Raw genomic sequence first — 27,047 nt, forward strand, 5'->3', positions numbered from 1 at the left:
TGTATAGTCCTCGTTAGCGCTTTTTGGGTAGTAACGTCCAGGAAAATGTACGTGCACTGTCTGCACATGCTCATTTCACCGCAGTTTAGTGAATCTTCCCCATAGTGTCTAAAATGAACACCCTGCAGTTCTACTTGTAGCATTATATGTATAATATACTGCAAAAGTAATTTTTGTTTTGAAGATCCATACTTTCATATTCCCTGGGCTGTGGTCACATGTATGTGCCTAGAGGAAGCTGATGACTCAGATGCAAACTAGAAGAGAAAGTCACCATCTATCAATACTGGATTTTTCTCCCAGCTTGCATCAGAGTTTTCAGCTTCCTATAGGCATAATTCTGTAATTACAGCCCAAATTAATGTTATTTTCCAAAGCTATGCATTTTATGGTAAAGAGATTGCAAGACATTTGTTCTAGAAACAGTATGTACAGTCGCCATAGGTCCACTATGAATAAGACTAAAGTCTCGTACACATGCTAAATGGTTCTTGGCTGAGGCAGCCAGTTGGAGCAGCCTCTCCCAAGAATCTAGCGTGTGTATGGTGGCCTTGATGTGCTGTGGAGAGGTTCTGTGTGGCGAATCATCTAGGCTGTGTGCAGGCTGAGGGCATTGCTTTTCTTCTTAACCCTCCACCTTCATGCTGCTCTGTCATGTGCTGTGCATTGCCCTTCTTCGCTGTCCCATAGCAATAGTACTCATCACTAGTCTCTAGGCTAATGACGTGTCTGTACAACACTTGGCCCTCGACTGTCACCTAATGGATCAAATGCTGATAAAAATAGAAAAAATGTGCTGCTCTCCGGCAGTAAAATAGGCAGACTAAAATGCACAGGTATAGAAATCTGCAGAGGGCTTATTATGTGTAGCTGCTTATTCAGAAGGCCCAATTGGAGCAGTTGTAAAAAATATTGGATGCATGTGCAAAAGTATTCAGAGCATGGGGCGCCTCCATTAAACCCAACTTGGTTGGGCTTGTTCCATAGTCCTTGGGGATGTGCTATAATTTTCAAAATATTTTGTTTCAAAAACTGATTAGAAAAGGATGTTATTTATAAATGTCTTCATGTAACAGAACGTACTGTATTATTGGTTCTTATTGTTGTAACTCATCCATACCTTTATAGAGAGGATGCGGTCTGATGTAATCATATTAATGTAATCTGTTTTATGTGAAATGTTGTGCAGTGAAGATCACAGTGCTTTGAGAGGTTAGGGGTGAATCGTTGTTCTACTTTTACCCCAGACACTTTAGAATTCCCAATGTCTCAAGTGGCTATGCAAGATGATACGGTATATTTTAGATCACTGGACTTAGGTAAAAGATTAAAAAAAATTGATATTCAAACACAACTTTCAAACCAGAGTGTCTTCATGTGCTTCAACAATATTTAATTTACAGCCTGCAAAACTTTTACAAAACATGGTTCACACTACATCTAAAATTTCTAAAACCAACGCTACAGCATGTGAGCTCTTCTAATTACCCACTGTCCCCATCATGGTAAATCACCGTGTTGATCGCCCAGCTTGCGCCTATGCAGACCAACCGGTAAATCCAATCATGTCTGGACAATTGTGGGCCCTCCACCAGGCGCACACCCAAGGCCTCCTCATTCACACTCGAGCAATTGTGCACTGTTGCTTTAAGATGAAGCTTGTTTTTGTCTTCTGCTACCCCCGGCCAGTCCTTGGCTTTCCTCTAGTTTAAGTGAAAGGGAAGTCCTATCAATCCTACATCACATGGGGATATAGCCACTAAAAACACATCCACCTTCTTTCTATCTCATCTCCGTATTACCACAGATCAGGTTTTCTTCAATGCAAGTGTCATATACTGGCCAGCATTAGATAACAGTCCAATTGCTTCTCAAACCGCGCAGCGGTATATACAACAGCACTGCGTACTTTCAAGTGTAGTGATTGCCATGGGTTGGCTTGTTACTCACGACCTTCCTGCAGATATGGCGAACTTTAGAGGGAGCTATGCTCAGGGCTTCTCCTGTTCAGTAGCCGCCCAACACTCGGGTCGCATCACCTCCTTGCTTCCTGCTTAGGTCTCGTAACGTCTCCTCGCCATAGTGGTAGTGCTGCCCGGCGTCCCGGGTAGTGAGCGCTCACATGCGTCTGCCGAGCCCCGCCCACTGACGCGTTTCGCCCCGCCCACGGGGCTTTCTCAAAGTGTGTGGGGTTTGGCTCTATCAGCAGCAATGCCTCCTTATAGAGGCCATCATCCTCCGGTTCCTGGCTCCTCCCTGGTTTACCATCCACCATCTTTCTTTCAGTCAAGTTTAAGGGCAAAACGAGCTGCTGTTTTTTTCCCTTTTCAACATCAGATTGCTTTTTTCGGGACAAGTTCACTCAATCCTATTCGTTCTTCACTATATCCCCATCATTACTTTAAGAAATAAACCATATTCAAATCCGAGTTCAGGCTGTCTGGTTTTCTCGTCCCCAGACGGTAGATCCAGGTTGCTTCAATTTTATATAATTCGTTTTCAATATCACCTCCTCTCTGGGGCAATTTTTGCTTTATGATACCTCTGAATCTCAACACTGTAGGGTCTTTATTGTGAAAACGAGCAAAGTGTGTCCCCAACGGGCTGTCCTTTTCTGCTTTTTCAATATTTTTCACATGCTCCCCAATACGGGTACCTAGACGTCGTTTTGTTTTCCCAATATAGAATAAGTTGCATGGGCATTTTATACAGTATACCACTCTTTCTGAATTACAATTTATATTGTCCCTGATCTCAAAGGACCTGGTACCCTTTGCATTGGAAAACTCTTTTGTTCTCTCTACCAGTCCACACACATTGCAATCCCCACAGCTAAACATACCAAATTTTTGAGGGAATTTATTCAGCCATGTTTTTTTCTCTTTACTCACAAATTCAGATCTTACTAATTTATTCTTTAGACTGGGGGCTTTTCTCGCCGTCATGTAAGGTCTTTCGCCTACCAGATTTCCTATCCTTCTATCTAATGACAGAACACCCCAGTGTTTTTGCAACACTCTCTGCAGTGGATACCAGTGAGCCCCATAAGCTGTAATAAATCTGATGGGATCTTTCCTATCGGGCCTAATCCCACTTTTTTTACGTGGCGATCTGCCTCTTCTCACATCCTCCCTTTTTATTTCAATCATTCTTTGGAATTCCTGTTCCACCAATTCATCAGGGTATCCTCTCTCCACTAATCTCTGACTTAACTCACGACCTTCCCTTAAGAAATCCTCCTCCCGTGTACAGTTTCTTTCCTGTGCCCCAGCCTACGCTTGTTTACATCTCGGGCTGTGGGAACGACAGGATGTGTACCCCATGGACCTCTTCCGGAGGCATGTTCGCCTCTGGCTGAGGTTTATTGACGACGTGCTCCTGGTCTGGCGAGGCACTAGGGATCAGCTGAATTGTTTTATTGAAAGCCTGAGGGTAAATGAGAGGAATCTCAAATTCACCTATGAGTGGAGTGAGAATGAATTGTCCTTTTTGGATTTGAAAATTCAAAGGGATGGAGAAAGGCTGATAACCTCCACCTATAGGAAACCCACCGCTGGGAACACACTATTACATTACTCCAGCCATCATTTGGAATCACAAAAAAGAGCTGTCCCAAGGGGACAGTTCTATAGACATAAAAGAAACTGTACACGGGAGGAGGATTTCTTAAGGGAAGGTCGTGAGTTAAGTCAGAGATTAGTGGAGAGAGGATACCCTGATGAATTGGTGGAACAGGAATTCCAAAGAATGATTGAAATAAAAAGGGAGGATGTGAGAAGAGGCAGATCGCCACGTAAAAAAAGTGGGATTAGGCCCGATAGGAAAGATCCCATCAGATTTATTACAGCTTATGGGGCTCACTGGTATCCACTGCAGAGAGTGTTGCAAAAACACTGGGGTGTTCTGTCATTAGATAGAAGGATAGGAAATCTGGTAGGCGAAAGACCTTACATGACGGCGAGAAAAGCCCCCAGTCTAAAGAATAAATTAGTAAGATCTGAATTTGTGAGTAAAGAGAAAAAAACATGGCTGAATAAATTCCCTCAAAAATTTGGTATGTTTAGCTGTGGGGATTGCAATGTGTGTGGACTGGTAGAGAGAACAAAAGAGTTTTCCAATGCAAAGGGTACCAGGTCCTTTGAGATCAGGGACAATATAAATTGTAATTCAGAAAGAGTGGTATACTGTATAAAATGCCCATGCAACTTATTGTATATTGGGAAAACAAAACGACGTCTAGGTACCCGTATTGGGGAGCATGTGAAAAATATTGAAAAAGCAGAAAAGGACAGCCCGTTGGGGACACACTTTGCTCGTTTTCACAATAAAGACCCTACAGTGTTGAGATTCAAAGGTATCATAAAGCAAAAATTGCCCCAGAGAGGAGGTGATATTGAAAACGAATTATATAAAATTGAAGCAACCTGGATCTACCGTCTGGGGACGAGAAAACCAGACGGCCTGAACTCGGATTTGAATATGGTTTATTTCTTAAAGTAATGATGGGGATATAGTGAAGAACGAATAGGATTGAGTGAACTTGTCCCGAAAAAAGCAATCTGATGTTGAAAAGGGAAAAAAACAGCAGCTCGTTTTGCCCTTAAACTTGACTGAAAGAAAGATGGTGGATGGTAAACCAGGGAGGAGCCAGGAACCGGAGGATGATGGCCTCTATAAGGAGGCATTGCTGCTGATAGAGCCAAACCCCACACACTTTGAGAAAGCCCCGTGGGCGGGGCGAAACGCGTCAGTGGGCGGGGCTCGGCAGACGCATGTGAGCGCTCACTACCCGGGACGCCGGGCAGCACTACCACTATGGCGAGGAGACGTTACGAGACCTAAGCAGGAAGCAAGGAGGTGATGCGACCCGAGTGTCGGGCGGCTACTGAACAGGAGAAGCCCTGAGCATAGCTCCCTCTAAAGTTCGCCATATCTGCAGGAAGGTCGTGAGTAACAAGCCAACCCATGGCAATCACTACACTTGAAAGTACGCAGTGCTGTTGTATATACCGCTGCGCGGTTTGAGAAGCAATTGGACTGTTATCTAATGCTGGCCAGTATATGACACTTGCATTGAAGAAAACCTGATCTGTGGTAATACGGAGATGAGATAGAAAGAAGGTGGATGTGTTTTTAGTGGCTATATCCCCATGTGATGTAGGATTGATAGGACTTCCCTTTCACTTAAACTAGAGGAAAGCCAAGGACTGGCCGGGGGTAGCAGAAGACAAAAACAAGCTTCATCTTAAAGCAACAGTGCACAATTGCTCGAGTGTGAATGAGGAGGCCTTGGGTGTGCGCCTGGTGGAGGGCCCACAATTGTCCAGACATGATTGGATTTACCGGTTGGTCTGCATAGGCGCAAGCTGGGCGATCAACACGGTGATTTACCATGATGGGGACAGTGGGTAATTAGAAGAGCTCACATGCTGTAGCGTTGGTTTTAGAAATTTTAGATGTAGTGTGAACCATGTTTTGTAAAAGTTTTGCAGGCTGTAAATTAAATATTGTTGAAGCACATGAAGACACTCTGGTTTGAAAGTTGTGTTTGAATATTGTTCTAAGGTACCTGAGTGTCTCCCCATTTGGGTGGTGCGCAAATTATATTGAGGCCGCCAAATTGTTTGTTAATTGATGGAAAAAAAATTGATAGGTTAACGTGAATGATTTGTTTCCCAGATAACATTTAGATGGTGTTTGTATTAAAATGTGTTATGTCACACTTAGAGAAGCAGCGAGGTGTTATCAGTTGGGAGATGTGATCACAGCTGTATGTAGGCCATGTAATACATTAGCAGACACTCTTATAGTGGGAGCTGTGTGTTCAGCCTCCATACTTGTGTAATCTGAGAATTCTGTTACAGAAGACACATCCTTCCTGGCAGAGATCCACTCTCCCTCTACACACAGCTCAGCAACTTATTCCTGCATGGAGTTCCTTCCCCATAAACGGCTTAATGGTTATTCTTGCGTATATTTCTGGCAGTTACTATAACTGTTACAGAGAGAGGTGTGTGTGTGTGTACGTGTGTGTGTGTGTGTGTGTGTGTGTGTGTGTGTGTGTGTGTGTGTGTGTGTGTGTGTGGGTGTGTGTGTATATTCAGCACCTTGGATAGTTCCCTGCAATGATTATGGTTCCAGAGGACCCAGAGTTCAGAACCTGAGACAGTTATTTATTTATTATTTATTTATTTTATTTATAAAGGGCCAACTAATTACACAGCAGTGTACATTAATTTAGGTTACAGACAATATTTAGGGGTGACATACAGAATGACAATGCCTGAATACAAGAAAGACCAGATCACGCAGCACAGTATGAGTACAAGGTAATGCTTAGTCAGTCACTGGAGGGGAGCATGGAGATTAGGCAAGGTAGGTTCACTCAGATGCATAGCATGGGTGTACAGTAATGGAGGTGCATGATCAGGTTGGGCACAAAAGGAGGAGGACCCTGCCCAAAGGCTTACAATCTAAAGGGAGAGGTAGGGACACGAGAGGTAGGAGACCAGAGTTCAGCTGTGGGTTTAGAGCACTTGTGAGGGGTAGTAGGCCAGAGTGAAAAGGTGAGTTTTGAGGGCTTTCTTGAAGATGTTGAAGGAGGGGGCTGCCCTAATGGGTGGAGGTAGGGAGTTCCGTAGTGTTGGAGCAGCTCTTGAGAAGTCCTGGAGGCGTGCATGGGACTGGGTGATGCGGGGGCGGTTAGGCGAAGTTCATTGGAAGAGCGGAGTGAGCGGCTAGGTGTGTACCTCTGAGTAAGATCGGAAATGTAGGTTGGACAGGTTTTGTGGACAGATTTGTAGGTCAGACACAGTATCTTGAATCTGATTCTGGACTGGATAGGAAGCCAGTGGAGGGATTCAAGGAGGGGATCCGCCATGGTGGAGCGATGGGAGCAGTGGATAATTCTGGCTGCCGCATTCATGATGGACTGCAGTGGGGCTGTTCGGGTCATAGGGAGACCAGACAGCAGGGCATTGCAGTAGTCAAGGCGGGAAATTATGAGGGCATGGATGAGGAGTTTGGTGGTGGCAGAGGTCAGGAAAGGGCGAATCTTACAGATGTTACGAAGGTGGAAGTTGCAGGACTTTGTGAGGTTTTGGATGTGGGGAGTGAAGGAGAGTGCGGAGTCCAGGGTGACACCCAGACAGCGGGCTTGAGAGGTAGGGTGAATGGTAGTGTGGTTAACAGTGACGTGCACATCTGGGAGGTTTATGGATGTCCGGGGTGGGAAGATCATAAATTCCGTTTTTGTCTAGGTTTAGTTTCAGGAACCTAGCGGACATCCAGGAGGAGATGGCTGATAGACAGGAGGAGACCTTGTCCACCATGGTAGTGGTGGATATGTCAGGGGTGTGGAGGTAGATCTGGGTCTCATCTGCATACAGATGATAGTTAAAACCCATGGAGGAGATAACCGTGCCAATGGAGGATGTGTATAGGGTGAACAGTAGGGGGCCAAGGACCGAACATTGGGGGACTCCCACCGAGAGGTGGTTGGGGGTGGATGAGGACTCATTGAAGGCGGTCCCTACAGTATTTCTGAACACACAGATGGTTTATGCTGTCAGTTTGAGTAGCATTGTCAACATAACTGGTAGCATTTAGTCTTTCTAGTTATCAGGTAGCACCATGTGTCTTGCAGATGATCAGACCAAGGTGCCTTATTTCAGTGATCAGGTAGCATTGTCAGTCATGCAGGTGAGTAGGTAATATTGTCTGTATGGCAGGGTGATTAGGTAGCACTGTTTATTCTGTAACATAAAAAACTGTTGCTGAAAGGATTGGGAATTATAATTTGTGTGATTACATGTGTGTATTTCATCCCCAGCATGAACATCTTAATAAATGTGGCCAGGTTTACAGGATTACTTATGTTCCTCAGTTATTTCAAGCTTGAAGATTTTTTAGAAAACAAGTCGCTCTAGGATAGACATTTGTGGTTGTGACTTTGTATTATGTTGTAGGTGTCTGTTGGTGTGGTGCTATATTGTAGGATAGGGGGTTGTTGTTGTGACATTGTATTGTAAAGTAACTGGTTATTGCTGTGACATTGTATTAAGTAAATGATAGTAGTTGCTGTGACATTGTTTTGCAGCAAAGACAGTTGCTGCTGTGACATCCATTGTGTTGTAGGAAACACAGTTGTTGCTATGGAATTTTATTTTGGGATAGGCTATTGTCAGGTCAGCAGATGTTGATTTGTGCCACAGAAAACCATGTAACAATATACTGACAAGCCTTCTCGCTATTAAAGATAGGGGAGGTTGTAAGATGACATTAAATATGGGACGGGGGGACATAATGTTTCCAGCTCAGTCACTGCAGATGCACGCCCTATAAAGTATGCAAAGACAGCTCTGCACACACGTGTATTAATAGACAGATAATGCTGCAGCCATCGCTGTCCTCATGGTGACAGAGGCCATTGGAGTATGAATATGTCAGTGCTTGTCACTTGGAGGGGGTGTGAATATGTCAGTACCTGTCACCCAGGGTCACCACTCTCCCCCGTCACTGATTGTCTTCTGTGTGTCAGAAATATCCAGTGATATCACTCCCTTGAGCTAGTGATGTCACCGACAGCCAATCAGACTGAACTAGCTACAGCTTTGTAGCTGAACACATGTAACCCCTTCTCTGCTGCAAAGAATCCACAGAATACAGCCATCTTTTCGTTTGCAGAGCCCTCCACCCTCCTTATTGCTGAAGAATGGTGACATCACTGAGGAAAGTGATTCCAGCAATACACGGAACGAAGCGCAGCAGACTGCCCCGTGCCTGCTGCAGCTCCCGAACCAGCAGAACATTCCAAGATGCTGCAGATTGTGTCCACCATGCTGTGAATTTCCTGTTCTGCTTGTTTCAGATCATCAGCATGCACAGTATAATGATCAGATATTACAGGAACTCATTTCTAAAAGGTGGAATGCAATCTTCTTCTCAATTTCATATGAAATACTGTAGACAGCCCCACTATAAAGCTGCTCTAGTAATTCCATTTCTAATTGTCATTAGATTAGCTTCAAGGTTAAAACCTATCAATTTGGTTGAAAGGATTTTACCACAGCGTTCTTACTTCACTCTAAAGGGGGCATAATCCTTATTTTTAGAAACCAGAGAGGGACTTTTCTCAAGGTGGAACTAATAGCTTATTTTACAAATTTCTTTCACGTCATGCCTCCCCCCCCCCCCCCCCCCCTCCACATTTCACCATAGTTTATTCTCTGACTTCTGTGTATACAATACATATTCCAGAAAACAAGGGCACAATTTAGGAGTGAAATAGAGCAGAGTGTGGTGTAAAAACTGTATCATTAAGCACTGCTGCATTAAAAGTATAATGTTGTGAGAAGCAGTTATAACAGACTCTGGAAGATGAAAGAAAGTGAAAAGCAATGTAAAGTGATGGACAGTGTATCAGAGATAAAAAGAAAAATGATTGCCAGCACAATGGTCGAGTGGTTAGCAGGGCTGAGGAGTCGGAGCAATTTTTGGGTACCTGGAGTCAGGAGAAAATGCACAGACTTCGACTCCTAATGAATTTAAACTGTAATTAAAATAGAAAATATAATAAAATGTTCTATTTCTCAGATAATAGTCATCATAAATAATTTATATATACACTAATAGCCCTGCTTAGTCTACAAAAATGAAATAAACCAATCAAAGAATAGTTACACTCCCTGTATTTTTAAAGTCAGATATACATATCTGATTGTGACTGTACAGTATATATGATGTGTACACAGGAATGAATGAAATGATATATATATATATTACACATACACACACACATCTATGCTGTAAGAATAATGCCAGATGTGTAGCCGTGTCACTAATAGAGATGGTCAATGAGATGCAAATAAATCTGCATTGATGCTGATGTATGCACTCCCTTTGCTCATGAAATCAAATACTTTGATATGTTGTTAAAATTTGTTTTGGTGATTATGAATTAAAGGGTACCTGAGACGGATGAAAAGAAATGTTTTTTTTTTGATACACTACCTGGGGCTTCCTCCAGCCCCCTTCAGGCTAATCCAGGCACTGTCCTCCTCCGCCACCTGTATCTTTTGCTATGAGCCCCGGTAATTCAGCTAGTCAGCGCAGTCCGGCCGCATGCCACTCCCACAGCCACGAACATTCTGCACCTGCGCAATAGTTCTGTGCAAGTGTAGTACGATCCCAGCGGCAAAGTGTGTGCATGCACACTATGCCCAACTGGCTCAAGTACCTGGACCCATAGCAGAAGATCCAGGTGGCGGAGGAGGACAACGAAGGAATGGATTACCCTGAAGCGGGCTGGAAGAAGCCCCATGGATGTATAAAACTTTAATTTCATCTGTCTTAGATTTACTTTGTTACACAGTAGTACTATACTCTTCATATACAGAGCTGCAGGGAATCCACTGAGCATGTTGTGCACATTGAACACAGAGGTGTTGTCTATCACCCATAAACCTGGTTCAGATTGTACATGAAGAATGTGTAATAGAGGAAGAATAGCCTCATTCTCCTGCAGAGTATCTGTACATCACTCTTACATGTACCCACAGTTATATTGCCTAGGGCCTGGTCCATCTTCAGATTGTGCATGAAGAATGTGTAACAGAGGAAGAATTCCCCCATTCTCCTGCAGAGTACCTGTACATATCTCTTACATGTACCCACAGTCACATTGCCTAGGGCCTGATAGTTGTTCTTTGTTCCTGTCTTCTACAAATACTCCTACCAAGGACTAGTTTTAGTCTATGACTAAAAGTATTAGAGGCAGAAGACCAGCCGGCTAGCCAGGTAACTGGTATTGTTTAAAAGGGAATAAATAATAAATATGGCAGTCTCCATATCCCTCTCACTTCAGCTGTATTTTAAAATCCCTAAGAAGAGATGCATTTCATGTTACATACTTTCAATCAACAAAATTGTAATATGCAAATTAGAGGAGTCGTGGAATCCTAACCTGAGGAGTCTGAGTCGGTGTTTTTTTGTACAGACTCCACAGCCCTGGTGGTTAGTACTCTTGACTTGCAGTGCCAAAGGTTCAAATCCCAGGCAAGACACTAACAGCAAGGGGCATGCATGATCACCTAGAGTTTGACTAAAGGTCCGTACACACGCCGGACTTTAGGCAACGACGGGCGGATCGCTCAGAAACAGCCGTATCAGTCTGACGACAGAGCGTACACACGCCGGACTGTCGCTGGCACGCAGCATCTTGCAAAGATTTTGTCTGATGGGGAGTGCAGCTCCATAGAATAGACTGTGTAGAGTATGGCTCTCATACTACATGGAATGGGGTAAAATTGGTCTGTGATCTTGCCTTTTCCAAAGACTTTTATCTCAAGTGTGTATGCAGCATTAGGCCACATACACACATCAGACCATAGTCTTTGGAAAATGAAAGATCACAGACCAATCTTACCACCCTTCCTGTAGTATAAGAGCCATACTCTACACAGTCTTTTCTATGGAGCTGAACTCCACATCAGGAAAAAATCTTGGCAAGATGCTGCACACAAAGATGCCCGTACACATTCAAAAGATCATTATCTGCAAAAGATCTCTTCCTGCAATAGATCCATTCCTGCAAAATGCATCCATTCTGCAAAAGATCTGTTCCTGCCAAAAATCCATTCCTGCAAATTGCAATGATAGTCTATGAGATCTGCAGATCATCATACACACATGATTTAACTGACATTCATCTGCAGATCCGCAGATCTGAAAATCCATCCTGGTGGATCTGATCTGCAGATGAATGTCAGTTAAATCATGTGTGTATGATGATCTGCAGATCTCATAGACCATCATTGCAATTTGCAGGAATGGATTTTTGGCAGGAACAGATCTTTTTCAGATACTGATCTGTTGTGTCTGTACAGCATCTGTGTGTGCAGTATCTTGCAAAGATTTTTTTCTGATGTGGAGTTCAGCTCCATAGAAAAGACCGTGTAGAGTGGCCTTCTACATGAAGGGTGGTAAGATTGGTCTGTGATCTTTCATTTTCAAAAGACTATGGTCTGATGTGTGTATGTGGCCTTAGTCTCCTACGCATGCAATGATTTCCTCTCATAATGCCAAAGCCTTCTGCAAAGTTAACTGGCTTCCCTCTAAAAATTAGTCCCAAATTGTAGTAGGAACAATAGATTGTGAGCCGCCAGAGAGACCGTGGCTGTTTTACATTTTTCAATGCTTTCCATTAATTGCTGTGAAAAGTGTAATCACTATACTGTATATGGTAAATTTTAAAGACCTAGTCATAGTAAAAAATAAGTAATCGTATTATAGCAATAAAAATAAGAACATTGTAGTTGACAGTACATCACATTAAAATAAGGGATACTTGTGCTTTTTCTGTTTTTGGCACCAGCCCCCAGTCTGATGGGGAATGTGACTACAGTGTCCATCCAGCTTGATGGCCACCCCCTCGAAAACGTGCATGGGAGAAGAGCAGTGGGCTTTTATTTAACCTGTCAGTTGAAAGGGTTAAAAAATCAACACACATTTGTTGGCGGATGAAGAGGCATTATAGGGATTCCTGCGTGACACTTCAGCAGGTTTATGAGTGGCACAGAAAGTTTAAAAGTGAAGTGTCAACTCTGCTGCAGATAGCTTTGGCCACCATCTGATTCATAAAGTGATGACTGATGGTCAATCCTACAACCACCTCATTAATTCTGGCCCACTGATCTTCTCAGATCACTCCATCAGTTGAAGTGATATTGTCTGGCATAGTCGCCCAGGGTGAGCTAAATCAGAGTGGACACTCCACTTTTAAACGTTCTGTTCCACTCATAAACCTACCGAAGCAACACATAGGAATTCCGATACTCTCTTGGCATCTGTCGAAGAATGTCTGTTGGTTTTTCATGCTTACTACCCAAAAACTAGATAAAGCCCAATCTCCTGTCCAATGCCTTTGTCAAAGGATGAGGCCGTCTTTCTGTGGATGCTGTAGTCACGTTTCCCATCAGACTGTGGGACTTGGAAAAAAAAAAAAAAAGAGTACATATACGTTTTATTTATATGTTCAGTACAACTGTCTACTACATTTTTCTGACTTTTTATTGCTATATTAAGGTTACTTTTGACTCTGCCGTGTGTAAAGATTGTGGCCTGTAGTATGAAGTGGAGTAAAACGTGGTGAAATGAGGCCACATTAATTCCTGAAGGATAAATAACTTATAGACTATGGAAAGGCGAAGTACTAACACCGGTTAGAAATAACATTGTGAAAGGCAAGTGTAGTAGGCTCCAAAGGTAATAGATATAAAGTGAAGAGCAATGAAACCACGTCTAACAGGCCCTGTTAAATAAAGTGAAAGTCGGGTGAAAAGCATGTGTAATAGCCTCAGGGATGAAAAGGGTTTATAACAGGATTAAACAGAATGCCACATAGTACTAGGCAGTAGGTTTAATAGGCCCTTAGGGTGAAGTGGAGTGCAGTGAAAAGCGGTGGCACTAGGACTCTCTTTAATTAAGTGGGTTGAAAAGTGTTTATAACAGGCATCAGTGTATGAGATGTGCTCTTCCACATTTAGAATTAATTTAGAGAGCCAGTAAGTAATGAAATAAGATGAAGCTTACGGTAATTTTCATTGGGCTTTGCATGTACAAAAAAAGTTGTGGGGGGTCCCCACCACTAATGATATATGGAACCAAGCTATGCATTATGAAACATATGTCAGATCTGTATGCTCCTGTAATCTGTAAACCAAATCTGTTAACTGGTGCAAATCGCTTTTTCACTTTTCCCAGTTCTTAGTTCTTAACCCTGACTGAAAGGAAACCTGAGCTGGATGGAAAACTAAACTTTCCATTGCTTTTTTTTCCACATAAGTAATTTATAGGCTTGTATACTTATCCTGGACTGGTGATTCACAAAGTATTCAGGTTCATCTTAATTTAAAATTAAAATGTAAAAAACACAATACAGGGATAGTGCTGGGTAGGTCAGCACTGGGATGTATTGTTCAGTGCTTCCCACTGCTTGTCCCCTTAGGCCCGGTTCACATTAGCGGTCGCCGTCCGGAATCGCCGTGCCGGAGCCGGACCGCATGCAGAACGGACGGAACGGACGCACGGCATAGCAATGAAAGCCTATGCGTCCGTTCACATGCGTCCGTTTCGTCCGGATCCGGACTCCGGCATAAGACCCAACATGCGCTATTTTTTGGTCCGGCTCCTCCGGCAGCCGTATCCGGAGCGGAGCCGGACTGCACCATCCGGCCAATACAAACCAATGAGAACCGGAGAGCGCACAACACACTGGCTAAAAATCCGGATGTTCTACCCCACTTCCTATGCGTATTGTAGTGGCGATTTTGGATGGGGACACATGGGCAAGCATTTTGGAGTGGAGCAGCAGTGACTTTAAACGTGCTGGAGATGTTGGCAGTATGTCGGAGGTGGAGGTGAGTGCTAAACAGCGGAGGGCCTGATTCCACAGGTCCACCTTCTGCTGACCTCCCAGACCCCACCATTTTTATTCTATTTCTACTATCTTTTGCCAAATGGATCCGGATCGCATCCTGATGAACACCTGATGCAACCTGACCGGATCCGGATCAGAACCGTACGGTTCCGATCCGGATCCGGTCAGGTCATCCGGTCCGTTTGGCAGAGAACCGCAAGTGTGAACCGGGCCTTAGGTAGCGAGTGTGTGGACTCCTTTTCTCTCATGCATCTCTGTCCTTAGGTAGTGAGTGTGTGGACTCCTTCCCTCTCATGCATCTCTGTTCTTAGGTAGTGAGTGTGTGGACTCCTTTCCTCTCATACATCTCTGTCCTTAGGTAGCGAGTGTGTGGTCTCCTTCCCTCTCATGCATCTCTGTCCTTAGGTAGTGAGTGTGTGGACTCCTTTCCTCTCATGCATCTCTGTTCTTAGGTAGCGAGTGTGTGGTCTCCTTCCCTCTCATGCATCTCTGTCCTTAGGTAGGGAGTGTGTGGACTCCTTTCCTCTCATGCATGTTTTACTTTTGGTTTTCTTTTGGGAAAAACTTATTTTTTACTAAAACATATATTTTTTTTTTTAAAAAGGAGACCTATGTTGCACCAAGCAACCAGGGTGCTCATGTGAGTTCCCCCTTCCTCCGCCCGTCTTAAGTGTCTAGTAGTATAAGTGCCACTTAGCTGTTCCTCACCCGCCCCTACAGTGCTCACCATGCCGTCCAAGCAGATACTGCAGACCTTTGTACTGTATGGAGGGAGGTTGAAGATAGAATGGTGCTGTCTTCTTATTTGCTTGAGATTTCATTTCTTGACTTGCTGCTGTAATCCTTGGACAGCAGGGGAGGATGGGGTGATCATTCCTCTTCATGCCGGCAGCCATCACATCATTTTATCACATACCTAATGCTGCCTGCATTGGTTCTGTTCTCTTTTCAGGTCATATAAAGGTTATAACTACAGATACAGACTGAAAGACTAAGAGCAGAGCAGTGTGACTCCTGATTGTGTTGAGCACTGTCAGAATATTTCCTGGGGTCCCAGAGATCTGTTGCACAGTGACGTACATTGTTAAGTGAATGAATGAGTGATGACTCACACATTCAGTTGTACGCCGCGCTCTAGTAGTAAACTTGCATTACTGGCTGCAGCTGCTCCTGCGTGCTACTGTAGCATGTCATATGGGCTAAATTGATAAAGACTGTGAGGCCAGTGCTTCGACCCACTATACTTTCTGGACATTAGTCATGTCCCAGGCAGCTTCCTGTAGAGCCTAATGAAAAAAAACAAGCTTTGCCACACACTCACTACCTATAGAAACGATCATAAGCTTGTCAGCTAGCCCTGTTATGGTATTTACTTTTATTTTAGATTTAGATATACATACAACAGCCAGTCTAGTGGCAGTGTTTAAAGTAGGGGGCGCAGAATTTAGACCAAAAACATCTTCTAAAAGGGTCAGGTGTATAGTGCATCAAATGTTGCATCAATAATTTTCTGTTGATAAAAGCAGCGATAATATTCTGGTTAAATTGTGCAGTGAGGTCTCCACATAGTGACCTCGAGAGTTAAGGTAAAATTGTATGATCAGTGTGTACTATTTTGATTATAATGTGTGGAGGGTTGGGGGAAGGGCATTAATAGGCAATTATATGATCTTAGACTGATTTTAATACTGAATAACAACCATAGTTTACTGTTTTCCACACTGTACATGCATGGATTCCATGTATAAAACACAAATCAACCCTTGAAAATCTGTGTTCAATAAATGAACCATGCTGGCTCCAGAGATATATTATATATAAATCTGCTGTATTATTTCTGACTTTGTCTAAATTGGTGTCCTCTGCGCTTGAGTTAATAGACTCCATGAACCTAGAAAGCTGGACACTTGTATTTAGGCCATGGTTGGGGAAGGGTTTATGGATGAGATGGAAAATGGGGCCGTGTGTGTGTCTGCTTGTGTGTGTCTCTCTGGGTTTTCCGTTTTCTGCATGCCTTTTTCTTCTGTGGTATACTGATGGTATATAACAGAATATTGAAACGCATTATATAATTATATGCAGTACTTTATCAGGCCTGCCTTTTGTGTTTCAGGCGCAGGTGGTTCGCGGGAGGAGCCGCAGTTTGTGACCGCACGTGCTGGAGAGAGTATCATCCTGAGGTGCAATGTGATCCATCCTATCACAGCGCACCCTCCGCCATACGTTGTAGAGTGGTTTAAGTTTGGTGTTCCCATTCCTATCTTCATCAAGTTTGGTTTCTACCCCCCTCATGTGGACCCAGAATATGCAGGTAATTGTGTTTAATCGTTTAGTACAGTTGGTCATGAAAAGAAGGTGGATTTCATGATGCATGAGCATAAAGACACAGGCTACATTAATATCAGCAAACTCACTAGTGCCAAATCTGATATGTTGTATTTTTATATTGAGTCATCATTTCACTGTGCTCCAATTAAAGTAGACTTATTGAAGGGTACCTGAACCAAAAATACACATCTAAAGATAAATTAACTGTGGTTCTATAAGTAAGTTATTACAAGTACTTACTGATACCCATACCTCCCAACATTTGAAGATGTGAAAGAGGGACACTTAAGCCATGCCCCCTGTGTGGCCTTAAGCCACACCCCTGCTTTTGCAGAAGGGTGACAATGGGAGGAATGAGTTTGCGGAGGAGGGTGACACTGGGTGGAAAGGGGGGTGCCAGTGGGTGGGGGAGGAAGGTGCCAGTGGGTAGGAGGAGGGTGTCAGTGGGCAGAGAGGAGGGTGCCGTGAGCAGGGAGGAGGGTGACACTGGGTGGGGAGGAGGGTGTCAGTGGGTAGGAGAAGGGTGACACTGGGTGGGGAGGAGGGTGCCAGTAGGTGGAAAGGAGGGTGCCACTGGGTGGGGGAGAAAGGTGCCAGTGGGTAGGAGGAGGGTGACACTGGGTGGGGAAGAGGGTGCCAGTGGGTGGGGAGGAGGGTGCCAGTGGGTGGGGAGGAGGGTGTCAATGGGTAGGAGGAGGGTGACACTGGGTGTAGAGGAGGGTACCTGTGGGTGGAAAGGAGCGTGCCACTGGGTGGGGGAGAAAGGTGCCGGTGGGTAGGAGGAGGGTGACACTGGGTGGGGAGGAGGGTGTCAGTGGGTAGGAGGAGGGTGCCAGTCAGCAAAGAGGGTGCCAGTGGGTGGGGTGGAGGGTGCCAGTGGGTGGGGAGCAGGGTGTCAGTGGGTAGGAGGAGGGTGCCAGTCAGCAAAGAGGGTGCCACTGGGTGGGGAGGAGGGTGCCAGTGGGAGGGGAGGAGGGTGTCAGTGGGTAGGAGGAGGGTGCCAGTGGGTGAGGAGGGTGCCAGTGGGTGGGGAGGAGGGTGCTAGTGGTTAGGGGGGTCGTCAGTGGAGGGGGGGAGAATGCCCACGGATGAGGAGGAAGGTGCCCCTGTGTGGGGAGGAAATTGCCTTGGGCAGAGAAGAGATGACAGAAATGATCAAGGCGCCAGCCGCGCCAATAAGGGATGCGGGAGCCGGCTTTATTCCTCCCTCCCTTCCTCTGAATGCCCCCACCTGCTGTGAATGTGTCCCCCCCCCCCCCCCATATGCAGTGTGTGCGGAGTGGTAGGTCCTCTTACCGCAATCCATGCGCACCGGCAACTAGTCTCTTGCTTCCTGTGACGTCATGGTAAACAGGAAGCAAGAGACTAGTTGCCGGTGCGCATGGATTGCGGTAAGAGGACCTACCGCTCCGCTCCACACACACTGCATACAGGGGGGGACACATTCACAGCAGGTGGGGGCATTCAGAGGAAGGGAGGGAGGACTAAAGCAGGCTCCCGCATCCCTTGCTGGTGCCTCGATCATATCTGTCATCTCTTCTCTCCCCAGGGACTTAAGGGGGGCTTCCCGGGATAGCGAGAGAGCCCCCACCAAATCGGGAGAATCCCGACCAATCCGGGACGGTTGGGGGGCATGTGATACCCATGACCCCTGTTGTCTTTCCCATTCCCAGTTATTGTCTGGTTTATTATTTGACTACCCAGTCAGTCGATTCCTGCTTTTAGGAAGTGCCTACATCTGTAAATGAGTATACTTTATGTGCATCGGGCATGGCTGCGTTCATGAACCATGCATGACCAGGGCACGGGAATGAGCGTGCTTTTTACCAGGAAATGCTGCAGGGGGGCAACAGGGTTTATAATAGAGTACATGGACAGCTGCAAGTGTTTGTATACACTTACAGAGCACCACCCTGCCCAGCGCGTCCTTTTTCATGTTCCCGTCACCGGGAGCTTCATGCGCAGTACGAGATTTTCTTGTAGCGTGAACAAGGACGGGCACAGCCAGGGTCGCGCAGGTGCACTGGCCAGTCGCTTTAAAACAGAACTGAGTCGCGGTGGGGGACCAGAGGATCGTAGAGTACTGGCGTGGGCACAGGGCAGCTGCAGGGGGCTGGTAGAATCCCCAGGTAAGTAAAACTTTTTTTACTTGCTTCGGTTTGGGTTCACTGTAACGTTTTTCTCCTTTAGATTTCTCCTTGGTGATTTTTTACTCCTTGTCATAAAATGCCTTTTAACCACTTTACCCCCGCGGTACGGATTTCTCCGTCCCTTTTTCCACCCTTATAAAACCAAGGGACAGAGAAATCCGTACCTCCCGCGCTACCGCCACTGTCCGCGCTCCCGCTGGTCGTGCGCGCGCTCCCGCCGCTCATGCACGCCGCCGCCCGCTCGCCCGGAGATCAATGAACGAGAAAATCCATTCCCGTTCGTTGATCTAAGCCCCCGCAATGATCTGCTGCTTCTATGAGAAACAGCGCGATCATTGTGATTTTCCCAGCCTCATAGTGGAGACGCTTACAGGTCGCATGGACAAAGACTCACTGTGGCCATCTTGTGGCCAAATAGTAAAACTAGACCCTAAAGCATTTTACATATACAAATACATTAGTTTTACACCAGGGGTCTCAAACTCGCGGGCCATTTGCGGCCCTCGGTACAATATTTTGTGGCCCGCACGGGCAAAAGAAAAAAAGATACGGAAGTGAACTATTTTACTTTCTAGTTCGCTTCAGTGCTCCCAAGTAATCTGCCGCATCCCCGCCGCTAAACGAGGGTTGCAGAGCCCCCAAATCCCACGGGCAAACATCCACGACTGCGCTGAGGGGCAGAGCTTCCAGCTGTAGCTCTGCCCCTCCTGACGTCAATCGCCGCACGGATCGCTGCCTCTCCCCGCCCCTCTCTGTGAAGGAAAAGTGAGAGGGGCGGGCAGAGGCGGCGATCCGCCGCGATTGACGTCAGGAGGGGCAGAGCTGAAGATGAAAGCTCTGCCCCTTCCAGGAAATGCCGGCGGATTACCCCCCCCCACCCCCCCCGGGCGATTTGGAGGCTCTGCAGCCCTCGTTTTGTGGCGGGGACAGGGCAGATTACTTGTAATGGGAGCGCTGAAGCGAACTATAAGGTAGGACACTTCATGTTCAGAAGAAATAATTAAAACTGTTAATAATGACATTTGAGGACTTTTTTTGTGAAATCCCTTATGCCGCCCAGCCTCATCCTGACTTTGCCTCCTGCGGCCCCCAGGTAAATTGAGTTTGAGACCCCTGTTTTACACAATAAATTAACTCATTACCTCCCACACTCCCCAATTTATTTATTTTTTTGTAATTAAAAAAAAATACAAAAAAATACAAAAAAAAAAAACATGAAGGGACTGAACTTTTTAAATATTTATGTCAAGAGGGTATAACACTGTTACTTTATAAACTATAGGCTTGTAATTAGGGATGGACGCAAAACTGAAAAAAATGCACCTTTATTTCCAAATAAAATATTGGCGCCAAACATTGTGATAGGGACATAATTTAAACTGTTTTATAACCGGGACAAATGGGCAAATACATTTCATGGGTTTTAATGCATGCATTATTTAAAAACTATAATGCCAAAAACTGAAAAAAAAAATTCCCACATTTTTTCTATTTTCCCATTAAAACACATTTAGAATAAAATAATTCTTGGCATAATGTCCCACCTAAAGAAAGCCTAATTGGTGGCGAAAAAAACAAGATATATTTCATTTCATTGTGATAAGTAATACTAAAGTTATGGACGAATTAATGGAAGGAGCGCTGAAAGGTGAAAATTGCTCTGGTGTTCAAGGGGTAAAACCCCTCAGTGGTGAAGTGGTTAAGCCACTAGCAAGCAAGAAAATGCTCAGAATTATTTTGATAGTACGTTTTCACCAAAATTTGGTTAAAGTTATTTTAAATAGGAAATAAAAATTATCTCCTAGTAAATTACTAAGGAGAAAAAGTGAATTGCATATGGGTCTTAAGTTGGTTTCACACTGTAAATTGGCGATAGCGATGTGGTGCGTTGTGCCCACCGCATCACACAGACAAAAGCAGGCCTTCAGGGAAAACGGCAAAGGTTCACGGTGTTCCCTGTCTGGCATTCGGCCAAGCAGGAAGTGACGCGCTCTTGCAGTCACTTCCTGCTTCGAGTATGCGGAAGTGCACAGAAGCATATTGTAAAAATACGTTTCTGCACATTCGCGCCGCGATGATGCGATGCCAACTTCTTTAAAGAAGCCGTTGTTGCCATAGACTAACACAACTTCCGAACCGATGCAGGTTGCTGCAGGAGCTGCGCGGTTACGTAGGTATACACTAGAGTCAAATCGCAGTGTACCACAATGTGGGAATTATGAACTTCCCCACAGGCTATCATTAGCCTGCGGCAGCAGTGCAGCATTGTGCCGCAATGCCCAGCGCCAGTGTGAAAGGGCCCTGAGTATCTCATACTGTCTGCTAACTCTAGCCCCAATTCCTAGCTCCACTTCCACATAGTTTTCATTTTCAATGCTGTCCTTGGATATGTTTTTTTTTGTATCCTTCTCTCATTACTTATTCTCCTGTGTTGGTGGTTTATAGAGAATAATTAAACCAATTTCCAACATCTGAATTCATATTGTGTTATGATCAAGGAAATTTGATTTGTTTTATGACCTTACTAAAGGTTGCCACACACCATAACATTTTTTAAATATCTATTCAATTTCAGAATTGCAATCAATTTTACTGACTGATTGTAACATTTCAAAAATATGACCAATGTACCACACACCTATGTTAATTTTTTTCCTAAATTATGATAAAAATGATTGGAAAATTGCTAGGGTGTGTATATTAATAAATTAACACACCATACAATCTTTAGGAATTGAAGAGAAATATCTGGCATTCCGGATCGATTTAAATAGAAAAAAATGGGAAATCGGATTTTTCAGTAGAATAAAAAAAAAAAGCTTTTGATTCTTTCGAGAGATACGTTCGTTTTTATCGAATTACTGTAAAATCGGATCATTTTATTGTATCGTGTGTGTCCACCTTAGAAGTAAAACCCAGTGCTCAGTGTCTGGAGATCTGAGGGCCTTCTATAGTTATGTGTGCTCAACTGTTACATAAATAATTACATTTCTTCATACAATATGATTGATATTCTGTCTCCAGGCCGGGCCACCCTCCATGACAAAGCATCGCTACGCATTGACCAAGCTCGCTCACAAGACCAGGGCTGGTATGAGTGCAAAGTGCTGATGCTAGAGCAGCAATACGACACATTTCACAATGGCAGCTGGGTACATCTGACAGTGAATGGTGAGTACAACGTAAGGGCTGAGGACCTCCTAGAACAGCCTCCACCAGATGTTATAGTGTTGGTAGTTTCAATAATTTCTCTGTTGAGCAGTTGTACATGTTGTGAGCTCATTGCTGTGCTCTCTATGCACGCTGGACACTACTCCTTCTGAACTTGCACTAAGCCTTGTGGTGGCAGCATGAAGCAATAAAGCAAGGACACTTATTTCCACTGACCCTTTCCAGTGTGATTTTTGTAAAAATATTATTATAACATATTATATGTTATTGTATGCAAGATATCCAACAGAAGCCGCTAAAAGTATCATTGTGGGATCGTCAGACCTTCCAGGAAGACAGAAAAACACAGAGAGAGAAAAGTTGGAGCTCATATGGTTTAGTATGTTCAGAGCCAAATGAGTTTACTGTTATTAAGAGGCAATACCTGCCAGTGATTTGGCAATGTTCATGTAGCAATACAATGTAAAAAACACTGCGCTGGTGTGTTTCTGATACTGTTCAGGTGGTGCGAGATACCAAAAGGAATACACCAATCAATATTACATATAGATTATATCGCGCACCAACTTCTGTGAGTCTTTGCCACTATGTTTAGGGATCAAATGTTCAAAACTCTCTAGTCCCTTAAACCTCCAAGCATCAACGTGGGCATCCTAAGATGCGTGGATTCTTATGCAGATACACCTCCACCACACCCTTGAGAGTGGGCACTCACCCTTATCCACATACCCTCTGCTAGATGGGTCTGTTGCGCCTTGGGATACTCTCAGGCGATCCCCAGCCTCAACGATCCACCGCTTGTACAGTATGCAAGATCTCCAAATGTATACACCTCAAGAAAAGAGCACAAGGCCTCCCATAGCGTAAAACCATTCAAATTTTAATAAAAATATTAAGATTGCACACTCACATGTCCAAGGTAAAAACTGCGCACAGAGTTTTTTTGTTTGGGCTCTCCCCCATATGTTGGCCGTCAGGCAGGGCATAGGCTGAGATCAGGATCCCAAAGCTGTCATCCCTCACGCCATCCATATACCACGCTGGTCCACTTCCTCATTAGAAGTCCCCGCCCGACTAGTTTCGTCTGTTATGACTCATCAGGAGCATGCCCAATGAGGTAAGTGGAGCTCCTCAAGTACGCGCTGTTTCCCCACCCTCCCGTACGTCACCTCCTGCCCACTCTCCACTGCGGCATGCTCATAGAGAGATGCTGGCTGGGAGCGACTCACGTAAACCGGCGCATGCGCCCTCCTTCCACTCCTACTGCATCACGCCCCCTCCGTGTCCCTATTACGGCGCTCAGGGAGAAAAGGTGGGTTACGCCCCTCTCTCTACTACTTCATTTCTCACGCATGTCCCCATCAATGCGGCTAGCTCCTGCCACTCACCTAGCACGGATTTCACTCAGACATGCCCTGCTTGACGTCAGCCACAGGAGAGCTGCCCCCTTTACTAAAACTTTAAGACATTACTGCAGACAATCGTTATATCTTATTGTTACACTTACATAGCGATACATTTACAAGATCACAAAGCTAAAATTAAGACATTATCCTGTCATATTTAACATACTGAGGCATCATTGTACACACTTTATTTTGAACATATACCTCACGGCGGCTGAGCGACTCAGTGTAATTCCCACACCAAACAGTAAACAGCAAACATAATCTAATAACCTTGCCTTGTTTTAATACACCACTGGTACTAAACCTAAAATCATTTTTAACCCCTTATAAACCAAATAATGTATGTCAATACTATATAACAAAACCCCACATAACACTGCTTATAGCTTATACACCAAAGTCGTACAGTAAGTCGTGTGGCATCACATGCATTGATATTAAATTAAGTTCTTAAAGGTACATCTACCCATTAGTCATTACTAAGAAAGCATACAAGATCAATGTCCGCATTCATCCCTCTTGGTCTCAAGGACCCCATGTAATGTATCCACCATGTCTCCCTTTTGGAGACCTCTCTCACTATGTTTCCAAAGCTCATGCAGAAAAATGATAGGTGTAGGTAGCATTACAGTCTCTATATTGTATGTATAGAGTGGGATGCGATAATTTGGGCAACATTGTTAATTGTCATGAATTTCCTGTATACATTGTTGGTTGTTATGATGAAAAATATCAGTTAAATATATCATATAGGAGAAGTGAAATGAAGTTTATTGCATTTACAGAAAGTGTGCAATAATTGTTTAAATAAAATTAGGCAGGTGCATAAATTTGGTCACTGTTCTCATTATATTGATTCCAAAAGGTTTAGAACTAATTATTGGAAATCAAATTGGCTTGGTAAGCTTAGTGACCCCTGACCTACATACACAGGTGAATCCAATTTTAAGAAAGAGTATTTAAGGGGGTCAATTGTAAGTTTCCTTCCTCTTTTAAATTTCTCTGAAGAGTAGCAACATGGGGTCTCAAAACAACTCTCAAATGACCTGAAGACAAAGATTGTTTACCATCGTGGTTTAGGGGGAAGGATACAGAAAGCTGTCTCTGAGATTTCAGCTGTCTGTTTCCACAGTTAGGAACATATTGAGGAAATGGAAGATCACAGGGCTCAGTTCAAGTTAAGGCTTGAAGTGGCAGACCAAGAAAAGTCTCGGATAAACAGAAGTGAGGAATCGTGAGAACAGTCAGTCAACCCACAGACCAGTACCAAAGACCTACAACATCATGTTGCTGCAGATGGAGTCACTGTGAATCATTCAACCATTCGGCGCACTTTACACAAGTAGATGCTGTATGCAGAGGAAGCATTTTCTCCGCCCACAGCACAAACAGAGGCACTTGAGGTATGCTAAAGTACATTTGGACAAGCCAGCTTTATTCTGGAATAAGGTGCTGTGGACTGCTGAAACTAAAATTGAGTTATTTGGGCATAACAAGGGGCGTTCTATATGGAGGAAAAACACAGCATTTCAAGAAAAACACCTGCTACCTACAGTAAAATATGGTGGTGGTCCCATCATGCTGTGTGGCCAGTGCAGGCACTGGGAATCTTGTCAAAGTTGAGGGACGCTTGGATTCCACTCAGTATCAGCAGATTCTGGAGACCAAGGTCCTGGAATCAGTGACAAAGCTGAAGCTGCACCAGGGCTGGATCTTTCAACAAGACAACGACCCTAAACACTGCTCAAAATCCACTAAGGCATTCATGCAGAGTAACAAGTACAACGTTCTGGAATGGCCATCTCAGTCCCCAGACCTGAATATAATTGAAAATATGTGGTGTTAGTTTAAGAGAACTGTCCATGCTCAGAAGCTATCAAACCTGAATGAACTAGAGATGTTTTGTAGAGAGGAATGGTCCAAAATACCTTCAGCCAGAATCCAGACTCTGATTGGAACCTACAGGAAGCGTTTAGAGGCTGTAATTTCTGCAAAAGAAGGATCTACTAAATGTTGAATTAATTTCATTTGTGTGGTGCCCAAATTTATGCACCTGTCTAATTTTGTTTAAACAATTATTGCACACTTTCTATTAATCCAATAAACTTCATTTCACTTCAAAAATATCACTGTGTGTGTTTCCTGTATGATATATTTAACTCCATTTTTTTTATCGTAACAAACAACGATTTATACAGGAAAATCATGACAATTAACAAGGCTGCCCAAGCTTTCGCATCCCACTGTACTGTATGTGGTCAGGATTCAAGTCTACAGCTAGTTATAGGATCAGTTGTTACAGTGTGAAACTACTCATGCGATTATTTGTGTAGCATCATTCATGGGGTCATGTGTCTGTCTGGAACTCAGCCATGTCATGTGCTGTTATAGTTACCAGTAAGATCAGGTATATTAGTATAAAGCTTATCATATGATTGGGTACCGTATATAGAGTTGGTCATTTGATCCTGCGTTGCATTCTGCAGCTGTTCATGTACTCATACAGCAGTCTCAGGATGTACTGACGTGTGATATCTCTAATTTGCTGGAACCTGGTTTCTCATTGCTGCCTTGGAAATGTGTAGATTATGAGCCAGAGGTGGCGTGGGGGTGGGGACGTGAGAAGTTTGCAACTGACTGAGAAGGTAGATGTATTTAGGATGTAGATTTTCTCCCTAAGCAGGTTTTTCTCTTCTATCAATGTGTGTTTTTTTTTCTAGTCTTCTGTAATTACAGCAATGTTATACAGTGGCTTGCAAAAGTATTCGCCCCCCTTGAAGTTTTTCACATTTTGTCACATTACTGCCACAAACATGAATCAATTTTATTGGAATTCCATGTGAAAGACCAATACAAAGTGGTGTACATGTGAGAAGTGGAACGAAAATCATACATGATTCCAAACATTTTTTACAAATAAATAACTGCAAAGTGGGGTGTGCGTAATTATTCAGCCCCCCTGAGTCAATACTTTGTAGAACCACCTTTTGCTGCAATTACAGCTGCCAGTCTTTTAGGGCAGTGTTTCTCAACATTTTATTGGTATGTACCCCTTTTAAAACCCTGTACTCCCCAAGTACCCCCTAGCATAGTAAACATTGCCGCAAGTACCCCTTGACAAATATATATTTCATCATAGTACATGATAATTTGTTCTAAACAATTTCCAAGCATTTACTAATGCTTTTTTAATTAGCTAAAACACTAATTTGGTGTTGTTTAAATAAGATTTATCATTTCCTAAAACTCTCAATTTGTTATTCTTGGTTAAGTATATCAAGCCCGAGTACCCCCTGGAACCATCAGAAGTACCCCTTGGGGTACGCGTACCACACGTTGAGAACCTAGGTTTTAGGGTAGGTCTCTACCAGCTTTGCATATCTAGAGACTGAAATCCTTGCCCATTCTTCTTTGCAAAACAGCTCCAGCTCAGTCAGATTAGATGGACAGTGTTTGTGAACAGCAGTTTTCCGATCTTGCCACAGAGTTTCGATTGGATTTAGATCTGGACTTTGACTGGGCCATTCTAACACATAGATATGATTTGTTTTA

At 44.0% G+C, this 27,047-nt stretch overlaps 1 protein-coding gene across 5 annotated transcripts in view; it reads left to right on the plus strand.

Moving 5' to 3' along the window:
• The window catches only part of IGSF9B (immunoglobulin superfamily member 9B), a 176,710-nt gene that overhangs the window by 25,667 nt on the left and 123,996 nt on the right, over positions 1–27,047 (plus strand). For 4 of the 5 annotated variants that reach the window (XM_068240421.1, XM_068240422.1, XM_068240424.1 and 1 more), the window contains exons 2-3: positions 16,551–16,748; positions 21,940–22,086. In XM_068240421.1, the coding sequence (XP_068096522.1) occupies positions 16,551–16,748; positions 21,940–22,086 (345 nt within the window). Of the gene's footprint in view, positions 1–16,550; positions 16,749–21,939; positions 22,087–27,047 lie in introns of those variants that run through there. The other variant, XM_068240425.1, reaches the window with a different exon arrangement.

Source organism: Hyperolius riggenbachi, chromosome 6 (assembly GCF_040937935.1).
Source record: "Hyperolius riggenbachi isolate aHypRig1 chromosome 6, aHypRig1.pri, whole genome shotgun sequence".
Classification (NCBI taxonomy): Eukaryota; Metazoa; Chordata; class Amphibia; order Anura; family Hyperoliidae; genus Hyperolius; species Hyperolius riggenbachi.